This window comes from Mytilus edulis, chromosome 5, assembly GCF_963676685.1.
Source record: "Mytilus edulis chromosome 5, xbMytEdul2.2, whole genome shotgun sequence".
In the NCBI taxonomy this organism is placed as follows: domain Eukaryota; kingdom Metazoa; phylum Mollusca; class Bivalvia; order Mytilida; family Mytilidae; genus Mytilus; species Mytilus edulis.
In genome coordinates, this window is record NC_092348.1 from 94,636,478 (window position 1) to 94,656,871 (window position 20,394).

A 20,394-nucleotide genomic window follows, 5' to 3' on the forward strand; every position below is an offset into this window, starting at 1 on the left:
AGAATTTGCGTCAGCAAAATAAGTTCAAAATAAGATATTGATTGCTGAAATCTTAAACTTAAACCAACCCATCATTTTTTCTTAAAATGTCCTTACGAATTCAGGAATATGGCAGTTGTTATCAAATAGTTGGTGTGTTTCCCTCGGCTCTAGTTTGTAATCCGGATTTATTTTCTTTCAATCGATTTATGACTTTTGAACACCGGTATACCACTGTTGCCTTTATTTGTCCTTTCCATTTTGTGTGTCTTTAATTAGATGCAAACAGTGTGATTTAACATGGGACTACTCTATCAATAAACCCTGAGTATGCAAAAATAAAAAAATAGAATAAAAAAAAGTGTGAAAGATGAGAAATATAGTGTCAAATATGATACATCCATTAAACCAAAAATAGCGTAACGGCGTAGTCCTGTAAATAAGTGGATAAATTCCTAGCATTCCATACCTTGTATGAGAGAGAATTGTTTCTTATAAGAGAAACTGTAAAAAGCAAAAATAATCCCAAAAAATAGATGACAAATGCCAAAACCATTAACTGTCCTGTATAGGAGTAAACACTCACAATAGATGTGTGTTTATTCGCTTTTGCATATTTTAAAGAACCAATAATATGTTAAGTTGAGCAGTAAATAATAAAAAATTAGTCAACATGATTAAAACTTTCAATCGATTTCTCATATAAATTATATCCCTAGAATAGATTTTTATCATATTTTATTTGCATATATGTCGATATCTATAGTATATATAGAGAAACTTCATTAATAGGTAAAACATATAAGCAAAATCATATACTAGTATACAAGTCAATCAACACGACCAAATTTTCAGATTCCTTGTAGTATTTTTTGCCTTTAAAATGACGATTTCGTTTTACTTATTCAATATTTTTTTCTTCAAATATATTGAAAAAAACCAGCTAACATTATCACCAATGCAAGATTAACATTTTTGCTACTAAATAGGATATACAAATAAGCCAACACAACTGATTCCAATTAAAGTGCATTAAATGTTAGAATGGTAATTTCTTACCCGGTGATCAATTTAAGCTATAAGGAGTCTCTTGTTTGTCCCTGCAAAAGACAATTGAAAAACTCATCATAGATTGTTAGGATTGAAATTTTATAATTTCGCAAGACGCGCGTTTCGTCTACAAAAGACTCATCAGTGACGCTCGAATAAAAAAATGTTAAAAAGGCCAAATAAGTTACGAAATTGAAGAGCATTGAGAACCAAAAATTCCTAAAAGTTTTGCCAAATACAGCTAAGATAATCTATTCCTGAGGTAGAAAAGCCATAGTATTTCAAAAATTCAAAGTCAACCGCAGAAAAAGTGAATTGCAATTTGTAATGCCCCATTTTTGCCATGACTATAGCAGTCAACAACTAGTATTTCGGGGTACTTCATTTTGAACAGATTTCTTTTGCATAAAAAAAAACACACCTCTGATGCGAATTATAAATCAGACGAAACTAGACTGCTGAATAACACACATTGTTCTTGCGATGTAAGTAAATCTAATGTGTTTAATACATATACTGGAGCTCTACCATCCTGGGAGTTTTCGGGTTGTTGAAATTTAATATTTGTAGGGAAGTGGGAAGATAGGCTTTATGCGGAATATTTTACAAAATGCAATTCTAAATTGAAAAATACAAAAAATACAAATGTCATTTCATTATTCATAAAGAAATTCCTAAAACGAGAAAGAATTCTGACCACAGTAAATTATCATTAAATTACAGCTGAATATTTCATTAACGGGATAAGAGAATACTCTTTGAGTAAATATGCATAACGAATATGTAAAAACATTCATACGACTGTGGATGAACAAACTGCAGAAGAGACTGAACGAATACTCATTCATCTTACCTGGAGTAATTTGTATAATAGTCCATTATATTGAAATACTATAAGACAGACAGTATCAAAAAATTTGATTAAAAAGGAAAAAGTTAAATAAAAAAAAATATTCAAAGAAAATTAAAAACGTAGAGTCTTTTAAAATCCTGGTTCCTTTGATAACTATTTACACCACTGGGTCGACGCCACTGCTAGTGGACGTTTCGTCCCCGAGGGTATCACCAACCTAGAAGTCAGCACTTCGGTGTTGACATGAATATCAATTATATGGTCATTTTTATAAATTTCCTGTTTACAAAAGTATGAATTTTTCGAATACTAAGAATTTTCTTATCCCAATCATAGAATACCTTAGACATATTTTGCACAACGTGTTGGAATTTTGGGTCCTCAATGCTCTTCAACTTTGTACTTGTTTTGCTTTATGAATATTTGATCTGAGCATCGCTGATGAGTCTTATGTAGACGAAACGCGCGAATGGCGTATTAAATATAATCCTGATACCTTTGATAACTATATAAAATTGCAAAATCATAAGCTCAAACACATCAAACCAAAGGAAAAAAATCTCAAATTCCTTAATTGGTACAGACACCTCTCTATGTAGAAAATGATTGATTGAACCTTGTAAATATAGCTTGCAAAACCTTTCACGTGTATGACAGTCATATATAATTTCATTAAATTGACAAAAATGTGTGAAAAAAAACGAAAGTTCAAATGTCCAAGCTTGAGGTACAGCCAGCAGTCACCATTGTGATATAATCTTAATTAAACACATTTTTGTTCACACATTTTTGTCACAACTATGTCGGCAAAGAAAACTAAATGACATAAAGACACTCTGTGGACAAAGCAAATATTCAAAACTGAAAAACAATAAGACGAAAAATTACCATTGCACTATAACACAATACTAGGATGTATAAATACCAATCAACGCCATAATGGTATTACCAATTAAAGGCAACAGTACTAGCAGTGTTCAAAAGTCATAAATCTATTGAGAAAAAACACCAACATACATAGACACGAGCTATTTGATAACAACTGCCTTATTCCTGCCTTGGTACAGGAAATTTTACGAAAAATAGAACACATCAATTGGAACTATCACGCTTACTTAAAACAAAATTGGAAACTTTTTCAGAATGGGTTAGTACTATTGGGTCTCTGATTAAACATCGAGTCAAAGAGTTGAAAAACTGCTCAAACGAGCGACTAACATCAATAATCAGAGACAAGGAAAGCGAAGCTGTAAAATGTCTATTATCTCATCACAATGAATAGGGTGGTGTTTCTGTGGACAACGCTTCATATCATATTGTGTTTGTATGTAAATCGTACTACTTCTTATGTCTTGTAAAAGAATGAGGACAAATGAGTTATCAGGTAATCCCACATAAAATAACATTTCATACGATTTGGTACATGAGAAAATGCGTGTACCATTTAAGTAATATGACAGTTGTTATCCATTCGTTTGATGTGTTTGAGCTTTTGATTTGATTTTGCCAGTTGTTTAGGGACTTTCCGTTGAATTTTCCTCGGAGTTCGTTATTTTTGTGATTTTCCTTTTTAAGACCATGCAATATCACCGTTCGGAGATGTTAATGTTGAATAATGTAAAGATTCCCAGTAATGACATGGTCAGAGGATATAAGGCGAGAGGAACCAGTCGCATTTTGGTTTTAATTATTCTTCTAACTCGAGGTCCTGTAATGCTTGCTTATAGTAAAAGACTTTAGGTGCAATGGTTTTGATGTAACTGTAACTTGTGCAGGACACATTAGGAACAGAATCCCGTTTAAAAAAAAAATGAAAGGAGTAGGTCCAGTAAGACCCCTTTTTGGCCCCAAAATATAGCAGTTTTACAAAATTGTTAAAATGTTAACTTTTAGTTATTTATTGAATAGTAGTATGGTTCTGCTACATAAATATGGGCTGTTTTTGACAATACAAAGCACATTTATTGGGTACTAGCACCATTAAGTCATGCTAAATTACTGAAATCTTCACAATTCCAGCATTTTAGTTAAATTTTAGACGGTTTCCGTGTAAAACGAAAGTGGCCGCATTCGTGTTCATCCAAAATATTGAAATGGAAGTTGTATTTGATGATAATACATAACATATATAAAGATTGAGGATGAACACGGATGCGGCCACTTTCGTTTTTGACAAAAACCATCTGAAAAGTGACATTTTTTCGCATATTTGGTAGATTTTTCATATTTGAGCTTGAATCGGATCGTTTTTAATGATTAAATAAGTTAAAATCTTTCACATAATTTAATTGAATCATATGAAATAGACACTTAAGTGTTTAAAAAGTGGTCAAAATCTTTCGTCAGATGAAACTGAAATTTGAGGCAAAAATCGGTCCTTACCGGACCTACTCCTTTCAGATGTTACTTCTTTGTGATAAAGAAAGTTAGTGATGTTGAAAGCCCAGATAACTTTATTTTGAAAGCTAAACTGGAAGGAGTTTCTTTTTTACATCATGCAATGGTTCGAATCTTACTGGTTTAAGAAGACGGAAAAGGACTACATCTTCCAAATTAAACTAACCAGTCTGTATATTGGAGAACATGTATAGCACCCTTTGTCAAGTGCATAATCTTCAAGAATTATGCATAATGACTAAAATAAATTCTCAGGGATAACCCATAATTACTGGAATGAATAGACATGAATAAAAGTAAATAATTTATGATATGAAATCATATTTAAATATTTATTGAAATTTCACTAAGATCTTTTAAAAGCACAATAAGTGAGAGGGTTAGCGCTATAAAACCAGGTTTAATCCACCATTTCTACATTTGAAAATGCCTGTACCAAGTCAGGAATATGACAGTTCTTGTCCATTCGTTTTGATGTGTTTTGTTATTTGAATTTTCCATGTGATTATGGACTTTCCGATTAGATTTTCCTCTAAGTTCAATTTTTTTGTGATTTTACTTTTTAATACAAATAATGGTAACTACAATTTAAGATAGGGTGATATCTACTATCAGGGTCCCTTCTTTTTTTATTCTTTTTCTTTTCTATATCATTTTTTCTATACTTTTATTTATTTTGCCCCCTATTCCCTATTCTGTATATTTTAGCACACTATTGCGCCCTATTCTTATTTTTCATCTATTTTGTCTATTCATTATTTTTAAGCTCTTTATTTTGCAATGTTTGAGAACATTATTCTCAATTCTGTAAACCCCATTCATATTATTTACTAATGGATATTTGCTCTGCTTATCCCTTTGTTGTTGCATCAAATAAAAAAAGCAAAACCTTAGCCTGTACATGATGAGTCTGATTTTACTGCACTTTGAAGAGAAATAAAGTGTTCATAAAACATCTAAAAGTGCCAAAAAGGCTTTTTGCCAATCACACACCTCAAATTGACTCCCTGTGTATTATCTAAACATAATTTAGTAGTCGGTCAATAATCTGTCAAGCATGTGTTCTGTTTGTTTCTAGACATCATTTAGTTTTTCTCGTTTGAATTGTTTTACATTGTCATATCGGGGCCTTTTATAGCTGACTATGCGGTATGGGCTTTGTTCATGTTTGAAGGCCGCACGGTGACCTATAGTTGTTAATGTCTGTGTCATTTTGGTCTCTTGTGAACAGTTGTCTCATTGGCAATCATACCACATCTTCTTTTTTTATTTAATATTTGTTTGCTTTCACCAATTTCTTTAACAACAATTAACATGATATGTGCATTAGTATGTTGGTATTGGCATACTTATTTGTTTATGGGTTCACATTTAAATAGAATATCAACGGAACAACTGGTCGCTTTAATTAAATTTGATAAATTGACAGGGAATGAAACTGTTAAATTTAACCATAAAGAGGTTTTACATATGACATGGTGTTTTGTTTCTTTACTAAAAAGAGAGTATGAAAGGACTATCATAAAAACTACCGATACGACTGATAACGGCCAAGTTAACACGGAGTGGAAATGTAAAAATATCATCTTGCTTAGTTAGCTTGCAAATATTTAGAATGGTAGAAACTAATTTGGTATAGGTTTATATGCTCAACTGACAATTTGATTTCAGTTGAATGTCAAAATATACCCTTTTTATTTTTGTTAAGTTTCATTCTATAAAAGGGGCACTAGATTGAAGTTCACATGAACACGGTTTTAATGAGGTAGAATTAATCATTTGCAAGTGAATAATTCTTCATCAATGACAAAATTGAAACAAACTGGCCGTTTAAAAGCAAATGATTATTTCACTATTTCAAAGTCATTAATGATTGAACCAAATAAACATATATTTAATATATTATATATCTCGTATAGCTAGTGTCTCTTTAAAAAATCATTAAAATATATAACTTCGATTATGTAAGAGCGGCGACAAACCTCACGTGACTTTAAGTTTATGATAAAACACCTAAAAGACATGCGCCCTTAAATACCAGAACGTAATATGTATTAAAGGATCACACTTCTTACACTAAAGTTTTGCTGGTGAGTATTAAGATAAAATTTAAGATAAAAGAAAGACACGTCCCCTGTATTGGCGTTCATTGTGAAGAGAAAAAGGAGTATCTTACCATTATAATTCATTTCAGGGTGATTATTACTTTTCTTCTGAATTTTCTGAAAGCGTATATACAAAATATATATCAGAAGACAGCACAAAAAATGTAATTGTACGTTTAAAGTAGCATATAAACAAATCTTACAATCTGTCTATTTTTAAGATTATAACACAATTTTGACTGCTGTACTTTTTACAATTTTGCCTATTATGTCTGTTTGTTTTGTTCACACATCGTTGTCGATAAAATGGAATTTGACGAGACTGTATTACAAGTGAGAGGTTTAGCTAGCTATAAAACCAGGTTCATTACCATGACTCAAACAAGATCATGATATTGACATCAAAACTTTATTTCAAATAAATTATTGTTTAGATAAAGGAATTGGTTATCGTTTTGCAGGACATTAAAATAAAATAATAATTCAACATACAACTAGTTTATCAAAACAAAAAGTTATGTAAAGTTTTTGTCACTTTATGTATATGATGCAATTCCTATCGAATTAAGGTCAAAGATCAATGTTAAATAATTTCTTATCTTTTAAAGATAATCTTTAATACCTGTTTTTAATTAGTTGCTTTTGTTTTTGAATACGCTTAAATTCAGTAACTGCGAGTTTTCAGATCTGTACTTTGTATTTAACTCCACAATAGGTCAAAATGTCACAATGGGGAATAGCAAACAATCGGTTAAGTTATAGATTTTCTATCAAACCAGTTCATGGACTGTTGAGTCCTCAATTCTATATTTTGGAAATTTATGTGGTTCACTTGATCTGTAACGAGACTAAGATATTGCTCTTCAATTGTATACCAATAGTCCAGTCAATCTAGCAAAAATTGAGCCCTTAGTACTTTATTTGGTCTTTTTAACTTTTTTGGATTCGAGCGTAACTGATGAGTCTTTTGTAGACGAAACGCGCGTCTGGCGTATATACTAAATTTAGTCTTGGTATCTATGATGAGTTTATTTACCTTAAAGTAATTGCAACAGAAGACTTTAAAATTTAAATCTTAGGCATTATTTCCCAAATATACACAGAAAAAAATCCAACAAAAAATAACTTGAGGAAGAGAAAAAAAAATAACGATTTTAAAATTCCTTGATTGGAGATTTGCATTGAAATGGGAGATAACTCTATAAAAAAGGCAGAAATATCAATAAAAATTGATACAAAATTATAACTTTACCGCTTCTAGTCAGCTGAATGTATTGATTCTTGATATTTTAGCCGTCTTTCGAGTATAACAAACAAGTCTAAATGTGTTTTCATATCTTTTATCAAGGTTTAACCTAGATTTCGTAATTCAATAGTTGACTATTTATTTAATTTTTCAACATGACAAGGTAAAGGACCTCAAAATCAATAAAAATGATTAAGCATATATTTTTTTTTTGTGGTTTAAAGTTTCTTTAAACAAGGTAGATCCTGAACAAATATAGTTTAAAGATATAAACAATACCAAATTTTCACATTCTTTTTTTCAAAATGGTCACAAAGTCACAAATTTGCAATTTCTTTTATGAAAAATATGCAAAAAAAAATAAAAATACCCATAACACTTCGGTTTTGTACATTTTATGAGCGGAAGATGATATAATATAGTCAAATACGAACTTGTAACTCCATCAAAGAGGGACGAAAGATACCAGAGGGACAGTCAAACTCATAAATCGAAAATAAACTGACCACGCGCCATGGCTAAAAATGCAAAGGACAAACAGACAAACAATAGTACACATGACACAACATAGAAAACTAAAGAATAAACAACACGAACCCCACCAAAAACTAGGGGTGATCTCAGGTGCTCCGGAAGGGTAAGCAGATCCTGCTCCACATGTGGCACCCGTCGTGTTGCTCAAAGCGTTTCAAATGGTGAAGTTAAGTCCTTCGTAACTTTTAGGGAGTTGGTTTAGGTATCATCCTCAGTTTTTGGTTGGGTTCGTGTTGCGTAGTCTTTAGTTTTTTGATTGTTGTGTCTAGTGAATTATTGTTTGTCTGTTTGTCCTTTTCTCTTTTAAACATGGCGTTTTTAGTTTATTTTCAATCGTAAGCCCCTCTTTTAGATGCTTTTTGATGTGTAAAGTTTTTCAACATTTTTACATTTTTGATGTCTTTTTTCTAACTTTGTTTTAAAAGAGGGACGAAAGATACCAGAGGGACAGTCATAATTGTCGAAGTATTCATCTGGTAATCGTATAGCAAACCTGGTACTGTTATGTTATTACAACATTATCTAATTGTTTCATTACAATTGGTATCCTCTAGAAATAAGGTAGATTACTTAATTTGGATACATGTGTATTTGAACGGAAAGAAGAATTATTAGTGAAAATTTATGCTGGGTTATCTAGTGAAAAATAGAAAAACAGTAGTTGCAGAAAGCAATGATTCGATATATAAAAGCATTTAACACATGATTTCAACATCACAAAGTGGAACTATTGATTTAATAACCTCCTTGTAAACAGCAAGTCTCCTCTATTAAGGAAATTATGATAGGGAGTGCAAGCTAAGGAATATCGGATCAACTTGGAGATATATTCCCCATATGCAGGTGCTGTTGAAAAAATTCTTCATATAAAATGCAAAGTTCAAAATTGGGAAGCAGCAATTCTCGCAAAGTTTTGTTCTCAATGTCAATCTATGGTGCAAAATTGACTGTATCTTTTTTATCCGTTTCATGTTTGATAGTTCGCTCTTCCGTCCAACATTTTTATCTGTTATTGGTCATGCTGGGTTTGACAGCATTGTCTGGAATTTACAATACTTAACCTGCAAAACGAACTGAAGAAATGTTTTTTTTTCAATTCTCCTTTTGAGTGATTTTGTGGTTTATTTTTTGATGGCATTGTCTCTCACATATTAAACGAACAGATTCGTATCCGCTTATTCCAATAAAGCCCAATCTAATACCCCTGTGCACTACCTATTTTGTATGCGAATTATTTTTGTAATTTCACTTTGTATATCATGAACTTACTTATTTCGTTATCTATGGTACCAAGACAATAACAATCAATACCAAGGAGTAAACAAAGACTATAAAACCCAAAGGACATTTACATCAACAGTTATAAATAATAAATAAGAAACAACACGAACTCCACTAAAAACCGGGAGTGAAATCGGGTGCTCCGGAAGGGTAAGCATTTCCTGCACCGTATACGGCACCCGTCGTGTTAATTTCTTTGTTCAGTTCGGTAATGATGGAAGGTCATTATGACTGAGGAAGAATATCAGATATGATTTCTGACACACTTTTGTCATAATGGCCAATCATTTCATGATGGCGACCGTAAAATTTCTTGAGTGATGACCTTAATTTGATTAATTCATAGCCCTGTCTTAGCAACTTTTGAGAAAGCAGTATTCCTCGTTTACGATTCCTTCTGAAAACATAATTAGAATTAACTATCTTCACCATGTATTGCCATTGTACACCTTCTATTTTGCTTCTTTATTTTAATAACATTTTAGGTTTTTCTTAATTATCATTTCTTTAATTGCTTTATATAAAAGTACTTATTTTGTATCAAAAACTCCTCATAAACCCCTATTTTGATAGAAACTTTCTGTAAAACTTATTACCAGGTAATCATAAATAATATCTTTGTTTACTTCTTATTTTGTTTTATTGTCCGATTTTTTTTTTTATTTTTCTTTTATTTATTTTTTCTAAGTTCATCAAAGAATTTGCAAGAGCAATGGGTATTACTATGCGACCTTAACAATTAGTGCTAATCTGTAATGAGGAATAATGTAAATATGTACACAAATACTGAAATCCAGGAAAAATAATGGTCATATTTCCCCTTGTGCTACAAAGCTTTTTGATGATTATAAAAAAGAAGATGTGGTATGATTTTCAATGGGACAACTCTCTCTTTCACATTTAAGTAAGCAGGGTTGTTGACGATTTATCCAAAGTTTGTTAATATTAGCTATATGATCATAATGTTAATAATCAGATATTTATTTTTCTTTTTAGCGCTAACGTGGATGGCTTCGTCATTAGAAAGATGCAGTCTTTGTAAGCCAAAGGTAGCAGTCATCAGATGTCGTGATTGCGAAGAGTTTTTCTGTTTAGATTGTAAAATAAGTCATTCGAAGTTTAAACCCACAAGGGAGCATCAAGTAGTGGATGTAAACAATTATAAAAAATTGCCTGACTTTGTAAAATCTATCACAAACAATTGTAATAATCATAACGAAAAATATTCATCTTACTGCAAAACACACAACGAACTTCTTTGCAGTGGGTGTGTACTCAATCACGAACCATCTTCATGTACAGTTTTGAAATTGAATGAGGTAACGCAAGATGAACATTTGTCTATTATAAATCTTGAAGAAGATCTTACTTACTTACACGATAACCTCAACAAAGTTATCAGTCGCATCAGAGAAAACAAGTCCACTGTGGTGAACAAGGAAAACGCTGATAGAAAAGAAATATTAAACTTGCGCAGGTCAATAGATTCTCATCTAAACCGAATTGAACAAGAGTTAAAAGATAAAATATCTTCAAATCAGAAAACAATGATGAAGACATTGTCCTCACAAGAAAATTATTTTAAATCAAAAAGAGAATCTGTCGAAAAAATGCGCAAAGAAATCGAATACATTAAACAATATGCAGGTAAATTCCAGACATTTGTTGGAATTCAGAAAATGAAGGCAAATGTTGATGGGCAAATAAAAGATCAATTGGAAAATGTTCGCACTGAAGAAGTAAATACTGAGTTTTGTTTATCACAAGAGCTAGTTTCTTTGGTTGACCGCGTTAAATCGTTTGGAAGTTCGTCGATTGAAACAGTTGAAGTTAGGGCTCATATAGTTTCAAATCCAATGCAAGCCCAAGCAGCCGCCTTGGAGTCCGTAGAGAGAAAGTCATTGCTGCCGGAAGTTTATTTAAAACACGAAATAGAATTTCCTAATCAACTCGATAAAAACCCTATTGAAATAAGAGGATGTGAAATACTTGCGACTGGAGAACTTGTTTTCATTGACGCGGCAAATAAAAGATTAATGAAGTTTTTGGCAAATGGCCATTACCAAAAGGACGTGGCTAATTTTAATGGCACGCCGTTTGATGTTACGTATACTGAAAATGACAAGGTTGCTGTCACAATTAGAGATACTAAAGAAGTTGTTTTCAATAACATCAACACAGGAAAAGAGATAAATAAGGTTAATCTAGGTCATCAGTGCCTCGGAATAGATGCTTGCCATGAAACAAAGACCCTGGCTGTTTTCACACTTCATAAGATTACAGCCAACGAAATTATCCTTTTAACATATAATGGCGACAAAAAGCCTAAGTTTGTCAAGCGCATCCCTGTTTCTAATTTTGCCTCCATGAAACATTTATCATTACATTGCAAAGAAATAAAGGCTTCCGATGCCAATTCGAATAAAGTTGCGTGTATAGATGTCAATGGACAAACTTTATGGCTTTTTAAAATGCAGGATGTTTTATCACATCCAAAAGGTATTAGTGCAAATATAAATGGGGACATTTTCATAGCAGGAAAAACATCCAATAATGTCATTTTTATGACTGCGGATGGCAAAAGGCATAAAACAATTATTGATAAAGATGTATTAAAAGAGCCTTATGCGTTGAATTTTAGCTCTCAAAGAAGCGAACTTCTGATCTGTAATCTGAAAGGACCATGTTTTCTTTATAACATTAAGAAGTTTGAAATATAGACCCTTAAAGACCAGTATAGGAACAACATTTTATAACTAGTTGTCCAGCATACAAAAATGATAGGGAGATATTTTTCAAGGAGATAAACTGTATTTGTTCTAGTTTTACACATCTGTGACCAGCCACGACATATCCAGGCTTATGGAAGTAAAAACGTCACTGTGAGAAAAACGCCGTTAACTATATGTGACTTGCCACTTTCAGGCTTAGGAGGGTACATTGTCTAAAATGTTCTATTTGTATATTTATCTAGAATATTCCGAAACAAAACTCTCTGTCATGTTATTATGACATATTTGTTGTAATAGCAATGAAACGAGTCATTTCGAATACCGGTATGAAAATGAGACTTTTCTATGACGACTTTTAAATATTGAAGGCACTAATTTATAAAATACAAAATTATTGTATTTATTGCCTCTTAGTAATGTTCAATAGCGTATTTGAATAAAACTTCAAAGACTTAAATTTACTACAAATATACAATCAATTATTAACTCTATTTTAGAACATGTAATTTAAACTTGTTGAACTGAAGTTAGATTAAATTTGACAAAGTAAGCTTTAAGAATTCCTTTTTTCTTTAAATTCGTCTTTTAATTTAGATTTATCATGCATGAACAGTTTATAAGTATGTGTTTTCATATATTTTTTTCATACGGTGCATTTATTATGGATATATATCAGACTTCATTTATGAAAGAAAATTTCTAAAGCCGAGCATTTTGTTTGTAGCTCTTTTTTAGAACATGTAATTTAAACTTGTTGAAATGAAGTTAGTTTAAGATTTGTCAAAGTAAACTTTAAGAATTCCTTTTTTTAATTTAGATTTATTATGCATGTCTCTATACTTAGTATGTGACGTGTTACAGTTTATAAGTAGGTGTTCTCTTATATGCATTTTATACGGTGCATTTGTTAGGGATATATTTCAGATTTCATTTATGAATGGAAATCTATAGAGCAGAAATTTGATTTTTTTTTTTGTAACAATTTAAAATGTAGATTCAATTATTTTTCACTTCAAACGATAAAGTAAAACATCTTCAAAACTTATATATGATGTATAATTCGGCGTCCGCAAAAAAGAAGCCAAGGAAAGTGTTTATCTCTTCTTCACAAATACGTCTTTCATTGAATCTCGATATTTATCATGTTTATAATTTTTCTAACAATGACGTTCTACCTCAATAAGCCTGCAAATGTCATGGCAGGTCACATCTTTCAAATGAGGCAAAATTTGTTTGGTTATTTACTAATGAAAATTTGTCTGTACTATAATATTTAGGGAGCTATATTATTACATCAAATTGAAAATAGAAATGGGGATTGTGTCAAAGAGACAACAACCCGACCATAGAGCAGACAACAGCAGAAGGTCACCAACAGGTCTTCAATGCAACGAGAAATTCTTGCACCCGGAGGCGTCCTTCAGCCGGCCCCTAAACAAATATATACTGGTTCAGTGATAATGAACACCATACTAAACCCCAAATTGTACACAAGAAACTAAAAGTTAAAATAATACAAGACTAACAAAGGCCAGAGGCTCCTGACTTGGGACAGGCGCAAAAATGCGGCGGGGTTAAGCATGTTTGTGAGATCTCACCCCCCCCCCCCCCCCATACCTCTAGCCAATGCGGAAAAGTAAATGCATAACAATACGCACATTAAAATTCAGTTCAAGAGAAGTCCGAGTCTGATGTCAGAAGATGTAACCAAAGAAAATAAACAAAATGACAATAATACATGAATAACATCAGACTACTAGCAGTTAACTGACATGCCAGCTCCAGACTTGATTGAAAAATCTTCATCATATGAATATCAGGCACAATCCTCCCCGTGAGGGGTTTAGTATCATACCATCATAACATATATAAGAAGAACATAACCCGTGTCATGCCAACAACTGTTTTTAGAATAAATGTGTTTAGTTCCGATGCAAAGACCCTATAAGTGAATCAATATTAACGCCAAAATATGTAATCTTTAATGACCTGACAACAGTATCGTAACTATATCCCTTCTTAATAAGTCTATTTAAAGGTTTTGTTAGCTTCTGAGGTGAATACTGACATTTTTGTGCCTTATAAAGAATATTTCCATAAAATATTGGATGTGAAATACCTGAACGTATAAGAAGTCTGCATGTTGAGCTATATTTACGAATTATGTCCTTATACCGATGATAAAATTTAGTAAATGTTTTGACTAGTTTGTGATATCGAAAACCCTGGTGTAATAATTTTTCAGTAATACATAAATTTATCTCGTTAAAATCTAAAACATTGTTACATACACGAGCGAATCGTACAAGTTGAGATATATAAACACATGTCTAGATGTTAGACGAAATGTTAATTAATGTATGTAATAACAATGATAATTGTAATGATTTTATGGTTCTGATCCTGCCTGGAATTAAATGTATATGATTTTTATAGCATGAAGATAATAACATCTATCTGAACTTTTTTTTAATGTTTCATTTTAGTTTTTAAAAATGTTTTTCTGTTACAAATTATGATGTATTGTTTTATGTGGACATGTTATGCTGCTAATCAAGGGCCCTTGATTGGAATAATAAAGATTCTCTATTCTATTCTATATTCTCTATTCGTGTTTTTTTACTCTTAAAACAGATACAGACATTAATATACATTCATATTCAACATTTTAACAATAGACGGAGCGTGTTTAATAAGAGAAAAACACATGTACCAAATAGTTACCACTATCCAATAAGAGAAGCTACAACAAGATGACAATTTCTTTTTATAACAAGACACTATATTGCTATTATAATCCATACTGATATTTTGTTATACAGGAACAAGTAAAATCACAATAATACTAAGCTCTGAGAAAAATTTAAAATGGAAAGTCGCTAATCAAAAGGTAAAATCAAAAACTCAAACACATCAAACGAATGGATAACAACTGTCATATTCCTGACTTGGAATAGGCATTTTCTTGTGTAGAAAATGGCGAATTAAGCCTTGTTTTATAGCTAGCTACACCTCTCACTCGTATGAAAGTCGCATCAACTTCCTTTATATTGACAACGATGTGTGAACAAATCAAACAGACACAATATGTCAAAATGTCAAAAATAGAGGACAGCAGTCAATATTGTGATATAATCTTAATCACTACAAAAACAAAAAATATGTAACAAAGAATTAGCATTACGGGGACTCGGGGTAATATAAAGATTGGCATATCAAAGACTTATTTTATGTAGTAAACTCAACATTGATTACTAGATGCATTTTTTTCTTGTTTGTATTGTTGTACGGTTGCTGTTTCATTGGTGTGCATCCCGTTTCCTTTTTCATATACTGGGGGCTCTCTCAATTGCTATGGACGGTTAAGATGTTCCTACCCACTGGTGTTACATGTTTCCTAGTCGCAAGTAATGTCCATTAATATGTACTATCCTATAATGATATCACCAATGAGGGTTTTAAAAATTGGTCTGAAATACAAGGCAGCAAGGCTTTGAAATCAGTACTAATTGAACTATCTATTTTCGTGTGGTTTTCCTTTATTCCATTCTCGTTTGGTTTAAATAGCTCCCTAAAAGATGATAATTAATTGATTACTTAGAAAATATATTATCTTTGGCTTATAGTGCACATGTCTCTTTCTTCTTTTGAACTTTGGTGGGAATCTTTGACTCAATGACAAAAACATGTCTTTTTTAACAATTTTAATACTTGTTCTTGTTAAAAAAAAAGTATTCATAAATGAAAGAGGTACATCTACCATATAAACACATTGGAATAAATATTATTTACTTTATATTCAATGTTTTATCCCTTTTGTCCTTACAAAACTATGTCAGTGCTACTTCGTGCCATCCATTGAAATGACTGTTACATATGTTATGCATTCCTTTTTATCAACCAAGTTCACACTTCATTATAAAAAGAGAATTGATATAAAGGTAAGAATATTACAATTGGAAAGGATAATTTTATATGGTCACTTGGTTGTGTAAATATGTTCTAAATTGGTCAGACAATACTTTGTCATGTTTTCATAAATCTTCAAAGGTATCACGCTTATAATTTAATACACCAGACGTTCGTTTCGTCTACATAAGACTCATTAGTGACGCTCAGAACATTATAACTATAAAGCCAAACAAGTAGAGAGTGAAGAGCATTGAGACCAAAAATTCCAACAACAAAAAAGTTGTTCTAATGAATTCTATGACTGGGATAAGAAAATCCTTAGGATTTCGAAAAATTCATACTTTTGTAAACAGAAAATTTATAAAAATGACCACATAAATGATATTCATGTCAAAACCGAAGTGCTGACTACTGTGCTAGTGATACCATCGGGTACGAAACGTCCACCAGAAGTGGCGTCGATCCAATTGTGTAAATAGTTATCAAAATTACCAGGCTTATAATTTACTACGCCAGACACGCATTTCGTCTACATCAGTGACGCTCAGATCTAAATAGTTATAAAGTCAAACATGTACAAAGTTCAAGAGCATTGAGGATCCAAAATTCCAAAAAAGTTGTGCCAAATACGGTATTCTATGCCTGGGATAAGAAAATCCTAAGTATTTCAAAAAGTATACCATATTAGTTGTCTATAGTCTTTCAGAATAAAAGAAATATGTAGAGAACATAATTCCTTTGTAGTATTGCATGGTTGGTTCATATAGCATATCAAAACAATACTGTCTTTAAGAATAAACTCATCATAGATACCTGGATTAAATTTTGTATTTACGCCAGACGTGCGTTTCGTCTACAAAAGACTTATCAGTGACGCTCGAATTCAAAAAAGTTAAAAAGGCCAATAAAGTACGAAGTTGAGGAACATTGAGGACCAAAATTCTTAAAAGTTTTGCCAAATACAGCTATGGTAATCTATTCCTGATGTAGAAAGCCATAGTATTTCAAAAATTCAAAAGTTTAATTTATAATATGACCATACCAATGTTAATTCATGTCAGCACAGAAGTGTTGATTACTGTGCTGGTGATACCCTCGGGGAATTGAAACACCACCAGCAGTGACATCGACCCAGTGGTTGTTAATAAACTCATCATAGATATTAGGATTAAAACTTTGTATTTATGCCAGATTCATGTTTCGTCTACTATAGGGCCTTTTAAATTACATACCATTAGACTGTAGTCCTGCTATTCGTCCCACGAGGAATACTATTTGCATTGACAATTGTGTTTTTTAATCATTTATAGCCTGGTACCTTTGATAACTTTATAATGATATCTGGAATCTTAATCTGTATGCATTTTAGACTATTCTCTTTTAAATTGATAGTAGAATGAAATTCAAAACAGTGTGGCTGTGACTATTGATTAACACATTAAATTCATCCATTGACTGGGACAATTTACATGAACGTTTGTCTGTAACGACCACTGTTCACGACGTACCTACGATAGACATTTAAACTGTGGGGTCACCAAAGGTTTCTTAACGCCTTTAATTATAAAATAATTCAAACCAGGTGCTCCGCAGGGCACAGCTTTATACGACCGCAGAGGTCGAACCCTGAACAGTTGGGGCAAGTATGGACAAAACATTCAAGCGTGATACAGCTCTGAATTTGGATTGTGATCAAATTTTTGACATTACATGGTGTTTTTTTTTACACAAAACAAATGTCAAGATTTTACAAATCAATTAAAGATTTCTTCTTCAAACTTTTTAAATCTAAAATTAAATAGTTGATCATGACACAGCATAGGTTTCTGACACAGAACGAATGTGGTCTAATGAACTTAAAAGTTTTTTTTTGCCTTTGAGCAATTCACTATGCTGTTGAATATTAATCCTCTCAAAAAAATGTTTGAAGAAATTTTCTTTTTATTTATGAAATCTGAAATGAGAAAAATTTAAACCCCCCCCCCTTTTTTTCACATCCCTGTTTCCCTTTTTCCAAAACTGATATCAATTCAAATTTCTAATGGAGTTTGCAACAATAACTACTCTTTTAAATACATCATAAAATATTAAAATGTAAAATAAAGTGCTTGTTATCACTGAATGGTAAAGATTGGTTGGTAGTAAAAGTGAATATTCATTGTTTATTGTATAAAACAATAAAAAAAACTTCATCAGCAACATTTTATATTGGCAAATTTCCAATGAAGTTATTTACATAAAGTTATTGGCAAATAAAAATAGAAAATGACATCATAGTCATGTCTGGCAAATGTCCAACATACATTATCTAAAAACATTTTAGATAAGATAAGGAAAAAAAGCTTCATCAGCAACATTTTATATTGGCAAATTTCCAATGAAGTTATTTACATAAAGTTATTGGCAAATAAAAATAGAAAATGACATTATTGTCATGTCTGGCAAATTTCCAACATATATTATCAACTACTATTCTATACAAAGAAAGATAATCCAATTGAAAATTAATTGCTATTGCACAATATTGTGCAATTAGATATTTCTTGCTATTGTGCAATACTGTGCAATTGAAAATTTCTTGCTATTGCACAATACTTGATATGGAATCCTGATTTGGACCAACTTGAAAACTGGGCCCATAATCAAAAATCAAAGTACATATTTAGATAAAGCATATCAAATAAGCCCAAGAATTTAATTTTTGTTAAAATCAAACTTAGTTTAATTTTGGACCCTTTGGACCTTAATGTAGACCAATTTGAAAACTGGACCAAGAATTAAGAATCTACATACACAGTTAGATTTGGCATATCAAAGAAACCATTTATTCAATTTTTGATGAAATCAAACAAAGTTTAATTTTGGACCCCCATTTGGACCAACTTGAAAACTAGGCCAATAATTAAAAATCTAAGTACATTTTTAAATTCAGCATATCAAAGAACCCCAAGGATTCAATTTTTGTTAAAATCAAACTAAGTTTAATTTTGAACCCTTTGGACCTTAATGTAGACCAATTTGAAAACGGGACCAAAAATTAAGAATCTACATACATAGTTAGATTCGGCATATCAAAGAACCCCAATTATTCAATTTTTGATGAAATCACACAAAGTTCAATTTTGGACCCTTTGGGCCCCTTATTCCTAAACTGTTAGGACCAAAACTCCCAAAATCAAACCCAGCCTTCCTTTTATGGTCATAAACCTTGTGTTTAAATTTCATAGATTTCTATTTACTTATACTAAAGTTATGGTGCAAAAACCAAAAATAATGCTTATTTGGGCCCCTTTTTGGTCCCTAATTCATAAACTGTTGTGACCTCAACTCCAAAAATCAATCCTAACCTTCCTTTTGTGGTCATAAACCTTGTGTTAAAATTTCATTGATTTCTATTTACTTATACTAAAGTTATTGTGCGAAAACCAAGAATAATGCTTATTTTGGCCCTTTTTTGGCCCTTATTTCCTAAACTGTTGGAACCAAAACTCCCAAAATCAATCCCAACCTTCATTTTGTGGTCATAAACCTTGTCAACAAATGGAAGTTTTTAACGACCTTGACTGGCTATACAGCCCTTGCACGGTCGGTAAATAAACCTTGTGTCAAAATTTCATAGATTTCTATTCACTTAAACTAAAGTTATAGTGCGAAAACCAAGAAAATGCTTATTTGGGCCCTTTTTGGCCCCTAATTCCTAAAATGTTGGGACCAAATCTCCCAAAATCAATCCCAACCTTCCTTTTGTGGTCATAAACCTTGTGTTAAAATTTCATTGATTTCTATTCACTTTTACTAAAGTTAGAGTGCGAAAACTAAAAGTATTCGGACGACGACGACGACGACGACGTGATAGCAATATACGACCAAAAAATTAAAATTTTTGCGGTCGTATAAATATTAATCAGGAATAACCTTTATATTTTGATTTATATAATTGATATAAATCAAAACATCGTGTTATTTCTGATTAGTTTTTCGAATTACTTTATTAAGGTGTTGAGAACCTTTGGTGACCCCATAGTTTAAGTGTCTTTAAAAAGTACATAGTGAGCAGTGGTCGTTACATACAAACGTTCACCTAAATTGTCCCAGTCAATGGATGAATTTAATGTGTCAATCAATGGCCAAAGCCACACTGTTTTGAATTTCATTCTATTATTAATTTTGTCTTGCATGTCTGCAACTGGTCTTTGAATAAAGGAGTTAGTAGAGAAAAATAACTTATTAACACTTAACTATACATTTCAAAGCCAGGATTTTAATATTTGGAGGTCGTATATGTTTTATGCCTCCATTGTCAGT

General features: G+C 31.7%; 1 protein-coding gene across 1 annotated transcript; it reads left to right on the forward strand.

The window, feature by feature from the left end:
- The first annotated feature begins 6,309 nt into the window (after positions 1-6,309).
- On the forward strand, positions 6,310-14,771 carry LOC139524844 (uncharacterized). Its single transcript, XM_071319952.1, has 2 exons — positions 6,310-6,369; positions 10,442-14,771. Exon 2 carries the CDS (start codon positions 10,453-10,455, stop codon positions 12,163-12,165), a length of 1,713 nt encoding a protein of 570 aa, XP_071176053.1. The 5' UTR covers positions 6,310-6,369; positions 10,442-10,452; the 3' UTR covers positions 12,166-14,771.
- Positions 14,772-20,394: the final 5,623 nt, after the last annotated feature.